The sequence below is a fragment of the Protopterus annectens genome, chromosome 13.part0 (assembly GCF_019279795.1).
Source record: "Protopterus annectens isolate FY-2018-M chromosome 13.part0, PAN1.0, whole genome shotgun sequence".
Taxonomy (NCBI): domain Eukaryota; kingdom Metazoa; phylum Chordata; order Ceratodontiformes; family Protopteridae; genus Protopterus; species Protopterus annectens.
Window position 1 is genome coordinate 1,211,353,664 of NC_056747.1, and position 17,652 is coordinate 1,211,371,315.

The 17,652-nt window shown below is 39.4% G+C and overlaps 1 protein-coding gene across 1 annotated transcript in view; it reads right to left on the bottom strand.

Annotated features, from left to right (window-relative positions):
• MRC2 (mannose receptor C type 2) overlaps positions 1-17,652 on the bottom strand; it is a 1,890,380-nt gene that overhangs the window by 1,248,100 nt on the left and 624,628 nt on the right. The window contains exon 7 of the mRNA XM_044055215.1: positions 7,956-8,144. Coding sequence (XP_043911150.1) covers positions 7,956-8,144 — 189 coding nt within the window. The remainder of the gene's footprint in view (positions 1-7,955; positions 8,145-17,652) is intronic.

Here is a 17,652-nt window from a genome sequence, read left to right on the forward strand (position 1 = left end):
GAGACATTCTCAGATGGGGATCTTTGGGACCATTTCCCTTCATCTAAATTGGTGTCCTTGCTGAGGGATTCTGGGAGGGAATCCAAGTGCCTCCTTTTACATCTCCTCAGTGGAGTGCTCTGGGGAGGTATTGGAAGACTGAGGGTGTTCCAAACTGGAAGTGACCTGGTAGCTCTTCTGGACAGGCTGTCCAGGAGGTGACAGAAAGGATGACTCAGGCACAAACTCTACTGGGGAGAGACCAGGCTCCAAAGAAGGGAGAGTCAAGGCTCTCCTATGCACAGGGAGGACACTCTCCATCACTTTGAATGCCAAAGGTGAATGGGGATCCTAGGGCGCATCCACCAAAGCCAAAGCTGTTGGAGAAGCCCTGCAGGCCCCCACCACTCCCAGATCCAAAAGGGGAGTCAGAGCCCAGCTATCAAATGCAGAGGCTCTGAGGGGAGAGACAGATCCAAAAGCTTCATTGCTGACAACAAACCCTTGGATCTGATGCCATGGTACAGCTCTGACAGTCACCCCAATCTGAGTCAGTGGGAACCGTACCACTCAGGGCAACCATCGGAGTTGAGGTAACAGTACCTGTAAGATCAGACGTTTCGACTCCCAGGATCCTCAGACCAGACAACTCCGAAGCTGGGGGTTGGATCAGAGAAGGAGAGACGGGAGCAAATGAAGGCTGATGGCTCAGGAATCCAGCAGGGGACAGAGCAGGCAAATCCCTCCATTGAATCTGTGCCTTGAGAAACCTCATCAGCATCCTGTCAACTTCGGCTTCAGATAGGCTTCGAGAAGACCTGATGTAAGACACCACAGAAGGTGGCCTGGAGACTGGCCTGGGAGACTGCAATAAGGGGGATTTGTGCCTTGAAGTAACTGGCTCCGGAGAGAACCCTGGAGATTGGAGCTGAGACAACTGGACCCAAGTCTTTTGGATCCAGTGACTTGCCAGTATTTTGAGGTGGTTCACCGGACATAGAAGGAGCTCTGTCTGGGGACCGTTTCTTCTCCTTATGTTTCTTGGAGGGGTTTTGAGCCTTTGAAGTAAATGGTGATGCAAAAAAAAGGAAGAAGCAGCAGATGGCAAAAGGATCTTCAAAATAAGCTTATTTCTTCTATCATTAAGAGTGTGCTAGTTAAAGCCAGCGCATTTGGCACAGGAGGAATCCAAATGAGCAGGCACTTAGCACACTGTGTGGGCATCTGACAGAGGAATATTGTGCCCACACATAGCACACTTTTTGAAGCCAGCTGTTTTTTCTGCCATAATGAAAACTAATAGGATAATGCAAGAAAAAACAATGAATAGAAAGGATTTTTTAAAGCAAGGAAGAAAATGTAGGTTCAGAAGCAGAAGGCTACCAAATGTTTTTTTCAAAGCAGAAAAAAGGGTAGGGGACCAGAAAGGGAAATATTAGAAAGAAATCCTACAACAGGGAGAAAAGCTGAAGAAAGAATTAAGAAAAAGCACTCACAAATAACTTTAGGGGCTCATAAGATCGGAACCCCGATGCTGACCAAAACGCGGCAAATGAGTTCTGAGGGCATGAGGGGACAACAGGGCATTATGTGTAGAGGAGGAGCTCAAGTTTTCAGATCCTAGAGCTGTAGTATATGGCAGAGTCAAGTCCAATGTCAGATCCGAACCCACAGGTTGAAGAACAAATGAAAAACAACTTCAGATCAGTTTTTAATTTTTGCTCTTATAAAATTACAAAGTTGCTTAAATAGCAGGATTTGTGTTAGCATGGAACTCAAATGTATGTCACTATTTAGTGACTTCAATCCCCAATGATTGGCAATAAACCACACATTTTAGGAGCAAGGGGCCAAAACATTCATAGATTTATAGATTCATACCATGTTGCTAGGCTAATGGGTTCCTATTAGATTGTCAAAACTCCGTTTACGCAAATATGAAATCATCGACACATATTGCGTGAAATACATAATCGTCAAACATGCAAAACCATGAAATTTGAAATGTCGAAGTGTTTTGGTTGCCTTATCTGTGGTATAGCTCCGTAAGGGAAGTGTGCGATAGTTATGGACCTTAGGGTTAGAGTGCGGGTTAAGGTAAGTGTATAGATAGGTAATTTGTAAGATTTAGTGTAGTGTTAGAAGTAGGGTTTTGTTTGGGTATATCTCCGTAGGGGAAGTGTGTGGTAGTTACGGACCTTAGGGTTAGGGAGGGGTTAAGGGTAGTGCATAGATAGCTGTGTATGTGGGGTTTAGTGTAGGGTTAGAAGTTGAGTTTTGGTGCTTTACTTTAGGGTTAGGAGTAGGGTTTGGTTAGTGTATGTATGTGGTTTATTTATTTTGTTTGGGTAGGTAGTATGTAGTGGGTGGTGGGGTTGGCCGACTATGAACGTTTGATATTTTAAATTTCGCAGTTTAGTGCGTTCGGTCACGGTTTGAGTAGTATGTGTCGCTGTTTTGGCATTCAATGTAATGGATTTTCTTTGTTTTAATATAGACCCTAGGCTAATGACCCGGAGGGGGGGCTTTGTAATCCTAGCCAAGTTTTCCTGAAAGAATAATGATGTCTTCTATCCAGATAGGACACTGAGAACCGGGCATTCATAAGCTACCTCTGTCCATAATGGATATGGGTGCCAGGCCTGGTGTAAATTTCCTATTCCTCATCCACTGGTGTAGGTTGCGCTTACACTAGGTAATAGAAGAACTTGCCTTCACATGGATGGTAAGCCTGTTCCATCGGACAGACAATCTCTGGGACACACATCTGTCTCTCCAGCATGTTCCGTTTAAGTCATAAAAGTCCCAACTGCAGCCAAGGTGACCAGAGTTTAAGCAATTTATATGCTTGATGAGGTTGGCAAGAGGTATGAGCATGCCTGTTCTGGGGAGGAGGGACATTGTTAAGTGTCTCTCTAGGAGAGGACAGATCTCATTGAAAAGATTCAAAGATGTGGTGGGCAGGAGAAGAACAGTAGGCAAGGCCATTTGATGGACCTGGGATAGGGCCCACACTCAGGCTACTTAATTAACATTGCCTGCCCAGACTAACAACGATGTTAGCATTTAAGAGAGGGGCTTAAGACTAGGGGAAAAATGTCCATCTATGATGATGGTACCACTCCCAGATCCTACTTCACATGTCTGGCTGAGCTTAAAATCCAGGACCCCTCCCCCCATAAGCTGGGACCCTGGAGATGAAGGAATAAATGAATCAACATATCAGCAGGAGGGTGGCTTGACAGTTAGTGGGTGCCAACTAAAAAAAGAGAAAATAATTTATATGAAGTTGTAGCTTGGTTGGGGGCAGTAGTGTGAGTACAAAATATGAAAATCCTAGCTACACCCCTGTGTGTATACACATACGTGTGTGTGTGTGTGTGTGTGTGTGTGTGTGTGTGTGTGTGTGTGTGTGTGTGTGTGTGTGTGTGTGTGTGTGCATGTGTACACATATGTACTTATCAAAAAGGAACAAAAGTGATTTTCAAATGTGCTACAATCAAATTATACATGTGTATACAGAGTTGTACATGTTAGTAACTTCCAACGTGATGTGATGCAAAATTGACTGTAACCTAGGAAATGTTTATTAATGACTGCGTTATCTAAGAATGTGACTAGCAATTGCCCCTTATCAGCTAATCTAGTAAAGAAAAATATAAACAAACTTTCATTTACAGTACCTGGTTGGTGATTTAGGTGCATCGGGTGACATGGTGATATGCAGTAACTGACAACATTGGTTGAACATGGAACATAAAGCATGAAGTTTGAGTAAGGATATTAAGAAACAGAAAACAGTGTTGCAGTGAATGAAGGAGACCCTTTTCTGTAGGCACTGGGCCAGGGGATGGCACACAAAGCAGTACAAAGACCAAATTAGGCACACCAGAAGTGCACACAAAGCAGCATATAAAGTTACTACAGCACATCTTTATTCTGAATGGAAGGGATTTGTTTCACCACTCAGAAAACACACACTTAAGTAAGTTGAACAGAAAACCAAACTATTATTAGACCATGTCTGAAAGTAGGTACGTACATGACTAGTAGGCCTTAACCAGTACAGAAAAACAATTAAACCTAGCAGATCTCAGTAAAAGTAGACTTACTACCAATGAACTGAGGATAAAAAGCAAAAGAGTTTAAACTTTTTCTTCTTTGATAATCTGGTAAAACTGACTATTCTGGAATGCCTATCAGAGGTGACCTAGGAGCTTTCATACGCTTAAGTGACTTGTTCAAAATCAGACAGCATTTATGTGCACATTGTAAGAATCAAACATAGATCAACAGGTTTATATTACCTGTAGCTTTTCTAAAAATTACAAAATACCTATGATAAAGTGTAAGACCATCAGGGAACATATGTGGCCCCTGCCAGGATCTGTGACATCATAAACATGTGAAAGCTTTTATTTGTAATACTTAAATACATATTTTAACCAAATCAAGAATAAACTACTTGTCTTGTGGTGTTAACTACAGCTGTGCTTCCCTCCAGTGTGAGGTCTTTAAAAAGGTTTGTTTGGATTCTGCTAACTCCTTTGGAACAGTCAAAAATATGATGACAGAACACATCTTTGTACCGCTTCCTTATATACACCCATGCATACCTACATACATATACATGCAAGCACAAACACACATGCATGCACATACATACGTACGTACACACACACACACACTCATATGTACATACATATACATAGGTACCTATGTATATGCACATGCAAGCACAAACACACGCACATATATACAAACACATACACACACACACACACTCATATGCCCTACACATAGATAAATCGATCGACAGACAGGTAAATAGATGCAAAGATATGAATGACGATAATGATAGATAACATACACAGACAGAGAGATAAACATTCAAATGAATTAAGTAATTTAAGGTAACAACTCACAAAAGCAAAAGTAAATCAGTATTTTTTATTTCAGGAGTGGAAATAGCACTTACAGTGTTACTGTACACACTTTAGCCCTATAATAATAATAACAACAACATCAGTACCTGTTTATTGACCAGATAGACCCACTGGACACACAGTCCCTTTTCACAGGTGATCTGGGAGCAATTTCTGGTTAAGTGACTTGCTCAAGCAAACACAGTAGACAAATGGGGCCTATGGGAATTGAACCATGTATAACAGGAACTACAGCTCATAACTTTAACCTCTCTGCCAGCTATCAGTAAATCAGGCCCTTTCTCTGTAATAAATCATTTGTGATTACATTAATATATTTTTTTACTTAGTATAATTACAAAATGAAAACGCAGGAATTATATGCTAGAAGATAAAACTATAGCAATGGATTACAAAACTAAACTGTTTTCATTCATACGATTTTTATTACCTGGTAACAGAGACAGAATATTATGAGCAGTTGAGGGTATAATATAGTGGGTTTGGAAACTGCTCATGCCGTCTGAAGGAACAGGGATACTGCCGAGCCCAGCCATTGCCCAGCTCAGTATAGAGGTCATGGCAAACTCATTCATATCTAAAGAATACAGTGTATATCAGTTTGGAGTTTGTGTAGTAAATTCCCATACATCTAAGTACCTACTGAAATGTTGGTTCACAGGCCAAAATCTGCACGAGTGATGCTAGCTCTCATGGTCACTCCTGAGTGGGAGAACACTGGACACAAGTACTAGTATACATCAGAGTACCTGGACTGAAGTGTACAACTGACAAAATTAATAAGGGAAAACAATTAGCCAGGGGGAAAAATGCAACAAAACATGTATCCCTGTGGTCCCTTCTAAATTAAACATCAACTCAGAATAAACGTATGCATTCTAAATTAAACATCAACTCTGAAATGAGGAGTTTAGGCATGATTCACAAATGTAGTTACATTAATCATTTTCTGTTTGTAAAAGATGAATTGTCTCAATGGCGATTAGATATGCGTACTGAAAGCAGTCAGCTAGAGCTGTTGATGAGTCAGACAGATGTGTGCATCACAAATGTTGGGCGACAATACATTATTCAGTAGCATGTACTCAACAGCACATTGTTTCCTCAGACACAGGTCAAAAATGAGGCTTCACAATAAAAATTAGAGCAATTAATAATGAAAGCTTAGAAAAAAAGCACCCAATGGGCACTTCATGCAGGGCAGTACATAGTCTTTCTCAGACTCTGCAAAACATCACTGACTCATCTCCTTCCTCCCCCACTTTAGACTACTTTATTAACTTGCTAATGGACAGGTTCTTGCATTCTGCATCATCATATCTTTTGTACTAAAGTGTGTGTCATTTCAGTTGCTCAGCTGTTTGCTCTGCTTTACAATACACATTATCACTATTCCTTAGCAGAAACGTTATTTCTTGCCTTTTTCGTATTTTTATTTCAAGGAAGGGTATACATAAAAGTAAACATGCAGTTCACTGTTTATTGCCCTGCCAGACCTCTCACATTTGTATTTTGGAAGAACACTTTGCCTTTGAAGATCAGATGTTCATCAAATGACTCATGTTTCTTTCCCCAGTGGCTAACAGCTATCCACTGGAGGTATTGTAGCCTGTGGTCCCTTCCTCACAGATAATCCTCTAGTACCATATTCTGATCCTTGGTCTTGGTGCAATGACTCTACAAGGCCTAGCCCTAGTGATGTCATAGTATGCCACACACACTCACATTTACTGGTACTTAATGTACTAGTGTTCCCTTATCTGTCGAACCATACCCAACATACGACTGGCCACACAGTAATACAAACGTTAATTCTCCTTACTGTTGTAATTTACACCACTCCTCTTCTGTTTATACTGTGCAAACTTCACTCTCTCTAACAATATTGTTACAGTTCCTTCTCCAGTACTTTGGTAAAAGGCATATCATTTCTTCAAAATTACTTGGTTTGTAACAGCCAATGATGTGTTTTGTTTGGGGGAAAGTCTGCATTCTATACTGAAGTGCTAATCATTAAGGGTTAGGAAAGCAGCTGTGGTGACTTGCAGATGTGTACTACGTTAGACTACAGGCGACACTGTAAGGCCATTTTGTTCTAGCATTAAGCTAGATTACAGGAAAGTGCTTGTAAAGGTGGTTTTCCTCCCCATAGCAGGAACATTCCCATTATTCAAACCTCTTCTAGCTAGACTTATTCTGACTTATTTTCAAACCTGGGCTAACATTAAGCTAACCTATATCATTGTAATAACAATAATGACAATGTCTTTTAAAAGATCTGACTCCACTGTGCACACTTTATTGAGTGCCTCTGGAGCTTTTAAGTCTTGGTAAACAATTTGATCACAGTTCCAAATTGTTTATGTGGATATAGAAGGAATCAAACACAGGGCTACATGCTCCAGTTTGAAAAAATGAATGTTTATGTAACTTTTGACTACTCTGTTCTACCATTGGTGGGACTGTTTGTCTTGTGGACTTTGGTACCACAGACAGATGAAGCAACAAAGAAACAAACTGCGAAAGAATCACGTTTATCCACAAGTTTGTCCCAATATTACTTAATCTCTGCTCAGATCAGAGTGAACTGTGACAATTCAGCAAAAGAGAAACCATCATGTCCCCTTCCATTATTTTCTGTCCTTAAGAAATCTTACCACTGTATATGTAAGTGCTCCCTTTAATACACTTCTGTACCACCACATCCGGAAATCATAATGCATAACATTACTGTTAAGGCAAGGCTTCACTTACTTCAGTGGGTCAGGGTGATACATGGCAGATGGAAATGGGGAAGGGAGGTAAAACAGATGAGTATAATGCATAACACTACTGCTAAGGCACAGCTTCTCCTCTTAAAGTGGTTAAAGGTGGTACACAGTTGATGGTAAATGTATTGTTTTAGCATGGCAAGTGAACCTGCAGTTAAAACCAATGAATTCTTACTGGCAACATGAATTGTAATAATGTAACACACATCTGAGACTCTTTGCTTCCCACAGAGCATTGAGTGTCTATTGACCAACTTACATTGCTTCATCTGTGTATTGACAAATTCCAGTTCAAGCAGGCTGTGGATACTGACAAGATCCCCCTCTTGCTTCATGCAATACTTCTTTGCATCCCTCCAGTTCTTCTTGTCTCTGTTCAGAAAATAGCAGTTGCCCTGGAAATCCTGCCATTCTGGGTCACAGTCTACCTTTACATTCGTTGTGGGTTCTGCATGGAGACAATGAGAACTTCAGAAAATACATCCCATGAGAAATGGAATTTACTTCATACATATTGAGAATATTACTCAAGACTAGTCCAGCATGTTCTTTTCATTAGATTATTATTACTTCAAGATAGTTTCACAACTGCTGGACTACAATAATGACAACCTAAAGAGCAGGGTGTGGTTAGCATTGTGAATTACATGCACTTGAAGAGGCCTGAATGCAAAGTCTTCTGTTTCTGAACCAGCACAACATACCACTATCCTGCACTACCACGGTTACAGTTCATCTGATGTCAAATTCACATGATCTAAAAACAAAAATAGTGGGCCATCTCACCAAAAACTCATTTGATCTAAACAACAAATTACTGACTCACATTGATAAAAAACTATGTTAGCCTCTAGAAAATGACTTGGTTTTGATTGGGAGCATAGGAAGTACAATGCAAATTAGTGTTAATTAGTACTAGTTCCTTGCTAATGACCACTGTTAAGTTGTACCTCCATGTCTACAATTTTGTGTATTGATGTCAGCAGTGCTTCAGTGTTTCAAAGTTATTCTTTTTTCTCAGCATTTGTGCCACTGTGGAGTTAGTATTTAAGTTAGGTGAGTGTGTGTGTGTGGGGGGGGGGGGGGGGGGGGCTTGATCCCCTGCAGCAAAAGCTTTTGGAGACATATTTAGCTTATGTAACATTTTCAGTGAAATGACATTCAAAGTTTTGTGGTTTCAGCATTTTGTGGGTTTGATGAAATCTGCTACATTTTTTTTACATCAAATGAACCATATTCACTACCACTCCTATTATCAATAATGTATGACTAACATTTCCATTTGTGCTATACACATTAATATTATCAAGACTTCTAACATTTGCCAGATTTCTACATCCAAGAATGGACAGTCTTCCATTGAGGAAAAGACATAAGACTGTGATCACATCTCTCATAAGTACTTTGTGGGAGTGCAAAACAGAAGGAATTTCGGCTGACATGTTGATTTATTTGTTTTACAGAGCTGTGCACTTGACAGGACTGACCATTTATAGGCACATCCCAGATGAATGAACATTTCCCTTTATTAACCAAGAAATCCATTGAGAACAAATTATAAAGCATGCAAATTATATACATTAGTTATTTACATTCTTAAACAGGGTTAAACAGTACTAAATTCCAGGAATCGAGGGAGTAGACAGAAGTCAGACCATTTTTTATTGTGATGTGTATAGAATGGGGGTGAATAAGCAATTAAGCTGAACAATACATAGATGGAGGATAAAAAATCAGAAAAACAGGAGGGAGGGGTGGGGTGATTTAGGTTATATGGTCTTTACAGGGGCAAGTGCATTTGGTTTGGTCTTGCAGATGGGCAATAAGATCTACATCATACAAGCTATAGTGTTCACATTATTTTTAAAGGAGGCAGCCTTCTTCCTTACACTAGGGCACAAAGTAACTCGTTTTAAAACCCACAAATGAGTGAAGATGATGGTTCCTTATAAAGAACATTTAACAGGACATAATGTCACATCCAAGAGGAGTTAAACTACTATTTAATACTTTTTCCAATCCAGTACTGATTTTAAATATATAAAAAAAACTGCACTGCATTTGGGGAACTCTTCCCAAATTACTTGAAATTATTGCTGTCTTACAAAGTATTTTAAAGTGCTTTTTACTGTGTTTTTGTGTTAAAAAGTAACTTTTTAAGACTTTACATTTTTACTGGCTCTTGCTGCTTGTTTTCCCCAGAAAAGATGCACCATTTTTGGCTTAACCATGGAAAAAATTATCAATCCCAGAGTCAGTCAGTCCTTCATCCAGCCACAAAATCAAAAAGTTAAGCAAACAACCTTTGCTATCACAGCAGGCTAGCAATTAGCCTCAGCTGCAGGTGGGTGACTCTGCTGTGACCACAGCTTATTTCACAGACCACTCATCTTTTACCCATGGAGTCCTCTGGTGTAGTACCTACAGTCACTATGGACCAAGGGTTAGCCACATCCTCTGCGGCTGTTGTGGTCCCGTCAGTGGGCAAGGGAGATTCATTCTTGTCAGTCCTGGGAGGGGAGAACAGGGAAGGCTGTCGTACTGGTCAAAATGTTGTTTCCATCCTGGGGAAGCTGCTGCTGCTGCCATTAATAACACTTTTGGTATCAGTTTCCTTGTATAAAAGAAACAGTAGATTAAACATGTATCTTCTACTCCTCAGATTTCCTTAGACATGAGTAGTTTTATTGGGTCTAGCTTGGGGTTAAATTCAGGCATCCTTCTTATAAGGTGGTTTCTGGTAAAAGAAAGAGGGATACCTCTTTTCTTGAAGAGATTCAAGAATCTGAATAGGAAGAAGAAAAGACAATTTCAGTTTTTATTTCCTCAGTTTTCTGATTCAGACTCTGAGGAGAGCTCAGTTTCTGATTTTCCCTTTGGGGATTCACTTTCTCTGTGGCTATTTCCAGAACATCCAATTGTTTTTGGCAGGAGAACAATGTGGTTTCTAAGGTCCATCAGAAAGAACTATGAGCTGTTACAGAAGAATTTTCCAGAACCTTCACATATTCCTCCAGTTATATCAGTTTTGAGGATGTGTATTTCACTCCTCCAATTTTTCTGACAGTCAGCCTGTTATCCTTTAAAAAAAATATATATATATATATATATATATATATATATATATATATATATATATATATATACACAAAGATCCTCAATCTTTTAAGTTTTTATATACTCTTTTCAAACCTGACCCACCAGCTATAGCTTTAGTTAATCCTTCTGCTGCTAACTATTTCCAATCCTAGTCTTTCTGATGAGGACTTTGATTTTCAGAAATTTGAATTGTGAGGCTCATATATTACTGTTTATTCTGACTGTAAAAGTATGAGGAATGCTTTATCTCAAATTTTTTCATGTGAGGAAAAATCTGGTTTCAATAATTTTGTTTCTTCCATCGTACAATTCACTACTCATTGTCTCAATGTGTGTATCACTCAGTTGATACTTCTTCAAAGACTATGGTCAATGGTACTGTTTAGAGGAGGTTTGTCTGGCTGCATTTGCAGAACCTCCCAGATGTTGTGAAAAATAAGATTTTAAATTCTCCTTTGATAGAGATTTAGTTTTGTCTCCTGTGCTGCACAGGTTATCAAAAAGTGTGAAGACAGGGGTAAGTTGATAAAGGGAATCTCTAAGATTTTGCAGCCTTTCTTTACAAATGTTCTAAGGGATAGAGCTTCATAGTACAATCTCACTCTACAGGCATACTACATTCCGTCAGAGCAAAACTTTTTGGCAGCCAAGCTAAGAAGATGTGAGCAGACCCTCAAGAATGGAAACTAGCTCAGGGGATCATCCAAGATTTGATCCATCTCTGGGGAGTTCCTCAAGGAGATCTATTTGCCTCCTCTCTAAACAATCAACTAGCAAGATTCTGCTTCAGGGTTCCATGCAAGAAAACATGGAAATCACTTGCCTTTTCCTTTCTTTGGACAGGAATGATCCTGTATGCTTTTCCACCCTTTCTACTGATATCCATGATATCTCTGAAGATTTAGAAGGAATGCCCCAAAATCATTGTGGTGACTCCCTGCTGGCCCAGGCAACAGTGGTTCTCCCTTCTTTTAGAAATGGCCAGTGCAATTATCATAAGCTTCCTCAGACAATGGATCTACTCACACAAGATCAGGGTGTTTGATACATTCTAGACTACAATCAACTACAACTGACTGCCTGGATGACAGAGACTTAAATTCCTTTTAGGCATCCATGTACTGGGAACATACAACAGGAATTAAAGCAGGCAAAAAAGCCTGCTATTAGAAAATCATATATCAACAAATGGAAAAGGTTTTCTAGTTAGTGGCAACAGCATAACAAGCACTCGAGGACTTCCAAGATGGCTGAATACTGATCAACAGTTTAATTTCAGTTTTCAGAGTGTGTAAAAAAAAAACAAACACAGCTAAATGCTTGTAATTTGCCAATTTTAGTAAAGTTCAGTTACTGGGTAGTAAGTACACTGCCTGGATGCCAGCAAAGAAGAAACTTAGACATCCTGAGAGAAAATCAACTATAAAAAGTAATGAGAAAACTTTGACTGGGAAGAATCCTAAAGCTGTTCAGCAAAAGGCAGTTCAAGCTCTACAAAAGATGGTTTCCGGTACTTTAGAGGAAAAATTAATCAAATGTGCTCAGAGCTGCTTAAAATAAATGACACACTGAACATGTACATCAACTCAAATAACAAAAAGGTTAGATAAAATGGAAGAAGCTTTAAACAACTATTCAGATAAACTGATAAAACTGCAAAAATAAGAGGATGAATTGAAGAAAAGGTTGGCTGAGTATGAGACTGCTCAAGAAGAGCTTTTTCAAAAATTGATAAGAGTTAGAAGATAGAGCACACAGAGAAAACCTGAACTACAGAAACTAAAACTATGTCCAGGCAATTCTGATTCTGCATCATAGCTCAAAATAAAAAAATAATTTCGTTATTTACATCAACTTTCTCAACCAGCATCTCTGACAGAGTAGTCTGCAGGGAATCTTTATAAGTCTGTCAACTCATTACACTCCCAGAAAATATATTCCCAATTAACTCTTTCTTCTCCATCACACCTCCAACATTTGCTGTCTGCCTGAAGAAAAATTATTTGGAGTCTATTTGGGGTATAAAAATACCTATGTAAACACTTCCAAACAAAGATCTGAAATATTCTAAACTTTGTTGCATATTTGGGAGACATACATATATTCCCCTATTGTTTATTTGTGAATTGCTTATCCAATCTGTCTTCCCACTCCTTTCTAACCTCCTCTGATTGATTTTTATAGTTAGCATGCAGTATTTTATATGCTGTACCAATTACTCCTTTTTTTAACAGCAGCTTCTGTTCCAGATTCTACTCAAAACTCTACCAGTGCTGGTCTTTCACTTAGGATCCTCCTATTTCTTTTTCTTTGCCTATACTCCGATATCAAACCTTGAAAGGGAATACATGCATACGTACATACAAACATTTCAAGCATGGGCATTAAACCCTTTCTAGCTTGCCAATATACCAAAACCACTTGTTCCCATAATAAGTGTCCAGGCTGTTCTTAAAAATATCTAAACTAGTGCTTGCTTTAATGTAATTTGGTAGTCTGTTCCATGCATCAGCTGATCTCACAGAGAACAAATTAGTACACTTCTCATTCCTATAGTATATTCTACATAGGTTGTCTGATGACTCTCTACTACTTTTTGACAACCCCAAACATTCCCAGAGGTAGTTGTCTCTAAATGCCCTATACACCTGAATAAGATCTTCTCTTAGATATCTAGAAGAGACGCTGCACATGTTCAGACATTTTAGTCTTTCATAATAACTTAAAATTTCACATCCATGGATGCCCTTGGTATACTTCCACTATACTCTTTCCAGTTTATTCATGCTTGTTTTCTTATAACGTTTCAATACTGTTATTTCATACTCAAATGTGGGTCAGTTATAACCAACAGACAGTGACTTCATCATTTCTGATTTCCTAGACTTTTGTAAATCTTTTTATACAACTTACAGTTCTAGAACTAACATTAGCCAATTGGTTGATATGATTAGAAAAACTCATAGCTGGATCTACCCATACACCCAGGTCCTTAAATGAGTCTATAGCTTCAATCACTGTGCGCTGTACTAATCACAGCACAATTCTTCATTCATATCTGTTACTTTATTGTAATAGAACATCACATTACAGGTGGTAATAGATCGATTTTCAACATATAAATGCTGATATATGGTTTCATCTCTCAACCTATCCAAGTCTGACAATAACTTATCCAATACCACCTTCTCCATTATTTTTCCCCAACATGAAAATAGACTTAAGGGTCCTACTCCCCTTTCCCTTAAAGACAGGTGTAATAAGCACATGTCTCCAGTCTTGAGGCATCTCCCCATATTTATATGACCTACCAAATAATAGATATAAGGGTACTGTAAGTTCTTGCTGAACTGTTCTCAAGTCAGTATTACTAATTCTATCTCCTCCATGTGCTTTGTTTGGATCCAGTTTGCGTAGTTCTTTTTCAATATAATCTAATTTAATTCCAGTACTTGAGGTTACCTGGATGTCACTAGGACAACTTATCATCCCTCTTTGTGGACCCAATCTGTAGCCTGCAGTCCAAATTCTTGTCCTCTTCCCATTCTATTACATTTCCCTAATTATTTGCTCCCAATAACTTGTTTCTTTTGCCAGTTTTCTCAAATAGATTCCAGCCTCCTCTTGCCTATTGTCTGTATCCCCAGTTGCAGTTATCCCTATTGGCAGAATCTCCTTTCTCCATTCCTGTGTTAGCTTACTTCTTAGAATACTTTCAGCAACTTGTTGAATATATTACTCTGTACAGTTACTGTTGTTCTCCTTAAGGATCTGCATCCAAAACCCCAGTCTCTGAGCTCCTCCCATTTCATCTTCATCCCTTTCCACTTTGAATTATAGGTTTCTGCTTCTGTTATGTATAGGAGCCTTAAATGTCTAGCTCTGAAATACCCCTCCAAATCGGGTAATCTCAAACTGCCTTGTTCTACTGGAAGAATCAGCTTATCACACTTGACTTCTGCAGTCTTCCGCTCCCAGATAAAATCCTTCAGCTCTTTATTAATTGCTATCCACAACTTCTCCTCTGTTTGATAAAAATATGCCTGATCTGTGTATAAAACTAAAGGGACTAAAAACACTTTAACTGCTTGTGTTTTACTATCCATATTCATATAACAGAGCTTCTAATTTCTCAGTTTTTGTATTATGTTTTGTTTAGTCTCTTCCCACATATTCCTAGCTGCCACACCAGAATTATTTTTAATCCATACTTCTAAGTACTTCATTTTAACATGACATTGCTGAACCAATTTGTGTGTAGCTACATAATTTACAGCTATTGCCTTTGTATTAGTGTCATGAATTTTGTATCCTGAAAAGATTTAAAACTATCTCAAAATGTTCCACAACACTGAAATGTCCTTTTCTGGTTTTATCAGGTATAAAGTAATATCACCTGCAAATATAAGCCGACTTTCTTGACTACCATAACAATTATATCCTTTCATTTCTGAGTCCCATAGTATTTTTTGTTTTTGCTAATGGTTCTAAATATAATGCAAATAACAGAGGGGACAGAGGATACCCCTACTCGGTTCCTCTGCATAAACAGAAATTATAAGAGAGAAACCCACCCACTTTAATTTTTTGCATCTAATCCCTAATATATCCTCCTTTAATCAACCTTATAATTTTACAGGGAATGCAAATGCTTCTATTGCCCTGCTCTAACTCCCAGCTTACTCTGTCAAATGCTTTCTTTGCAACAAGACCCACCAATATCAGTGGTATTTTCTTGCATTCTGCTTCACTCTGGGTCATCAATGTTCTGTTAATATTGTCAAATGTTTGCCTCCCCTGCACAAAACCACATTGATCCATATCTATCAATTTTGGCATCACCATTGCTATTCTTTTAGCCATTACAAACATAAACACTTTATAATCATGGTTTAGGACTGAAATGGGCCTGTATGAAGCTGGATCTGATGGATCTTTACCATCTTTAGGTATTACAACTACCACTGCTTTCTTCCAGGATGTTGGTACCTCTCCTCCTCTTAAAATACCATTAAACAAACCTTCCAGAGCTTTATTAGTTTTTCCTACAAGCTCCCAAACTTCCAGGAATATCATCTATTCCTGGGGAGTTTCCTGTAGATTAGTTATAAATCACCATTTTATCCCATCTTCTCCTATCCTAACTGTTAGTAACTGAGCCTCATCTACCTCTAACTTTGGCATATTTAATTCTTCCCTAAACATTTCCCTTTGTACCTTTTCTTGATTTCCATATTTCTCTGTTTTATACAGACTAGCATAAAATTTCCAAAATATTACCTCTACAGGATCTCTTGTTATCTTCCTTGTTATAGGCATCCTAAGCTTGGCAACAAACCCTTCTACTTTCTGTTGCCTGAGTCGTTGTGCTAAAAGTTTTTGTGCTCAGGAGTTATCATCAAAAAACAGTTGCTTAACAGTAATCTTGGGTCCTTCTCTGTCTTGAAAGGTTGTCTAGTTAGTGGGGGGGGGCTGTAAGACAGCTGGCCTGGAAGGGGGTTGTCTTCTGGCCCCTCTTCTGTGTCTGGAAGAGGTAGGTTCAGCTGAGGAGGGGTTTCTTCTGACAAAAGTAGTTTTGGCATGGTAATTCCTGTAATATTTAGGAATAGAAGACATGAGAAGATGCTTGATGTCTTGCAATTGAAAAGGTCTGCTGACTGTTTACCAAACAATAAGTTAGGCTCCAGAGGGGCATCCAATATTTTAGACTTGAAGTCTTCTGGTAAGTGTTGTAGACATAGCCAAGAATATCTTTGAAGTACAGAGGCAGAGGCTGCAGACCATGCAGAGGCCTCTGCAGCATCATAACTACATCTAATGGAATGTCTAGCTACTTGGGCAACCAGAGATAGTTTAGATGCTATGTCAGATTTAGTGGGGCAGTCTGGAGTAGCAGCCAGCAGAGTAGAGGCTTGAGAGACAAGGTCCAGAGCACACTTGGTCATATGGGTTTGAAAGCTGATGGCTCTAAAGGCCAATGTGGAAGAGGTGTAAACCTTCTTTCCAATGATATCCATGGTTTTGCTGTCTTTGTCTGTAGGTAAGAGAAAGGCAGACAGAATCCGTCTGGACTGTTTATCAGGTGATACAGCAATCACAGCAGGGACTGCCAGGGGTGGTTTGACTAGAAATTTCTGGTCATCAGGCACTTTGAAGAAGTGATCTGGCCTCTTAGGGGCAGGTGGCTGAGAGTCTGGGGTCTTAGATGCTGAGGAAAAGGCATCTAAATAAGCACAGATGACAGGAGGAATGGCAGAAGGGAGATTCCACTTGTAACAATTAAAAATTCGTTTTTTGAGTATCAGACATTTGTGAGGTGTCCCATTTGAAGTATTCCTTCATTTTGATTATAGTCTCTCCAAAGGTAATATCCTCTGGAGGGCAGTCCCCTTTGATGGATTCTTCATCTGGGGAGCAATACTTTTGAGGAGAGGCTATTTGAGAGGTATATGATATTGATTCATCTGAAGATGAATAATAAACCCTCTTGCTCTTCTTCCCTGTCTTATGAAGCGGTTGAGGAAGAGAGGAGACAAAGGCAGGCCTAGCGCTGAGGAGAGGAAGAGTAGATGGAGAAGAGGCTGAGGGCCTAAGGGCCATGAAGGCCTGCATCAAAGATGAGGTGAAGGACTGCCAATCAGGTAGGCCTTCGGCGGGTGAAGCTAGATGTTTGGTTTTCTGTTTCTTTTTAACTGGGGTAGTCTTAGGTGTAGGCCTGGAATCGGATGCCTGGCTAGGAGTAGTGGTGTCTGGAAGAGGGATCCCGGTCAGAGGCCTGGCTGAGTCTGGTTCCCCCTCGACCACGGCGGTAGCTGATGTATGGGTAAGCTCCTTGGATGTGCTTGTCGTCAGTTGCA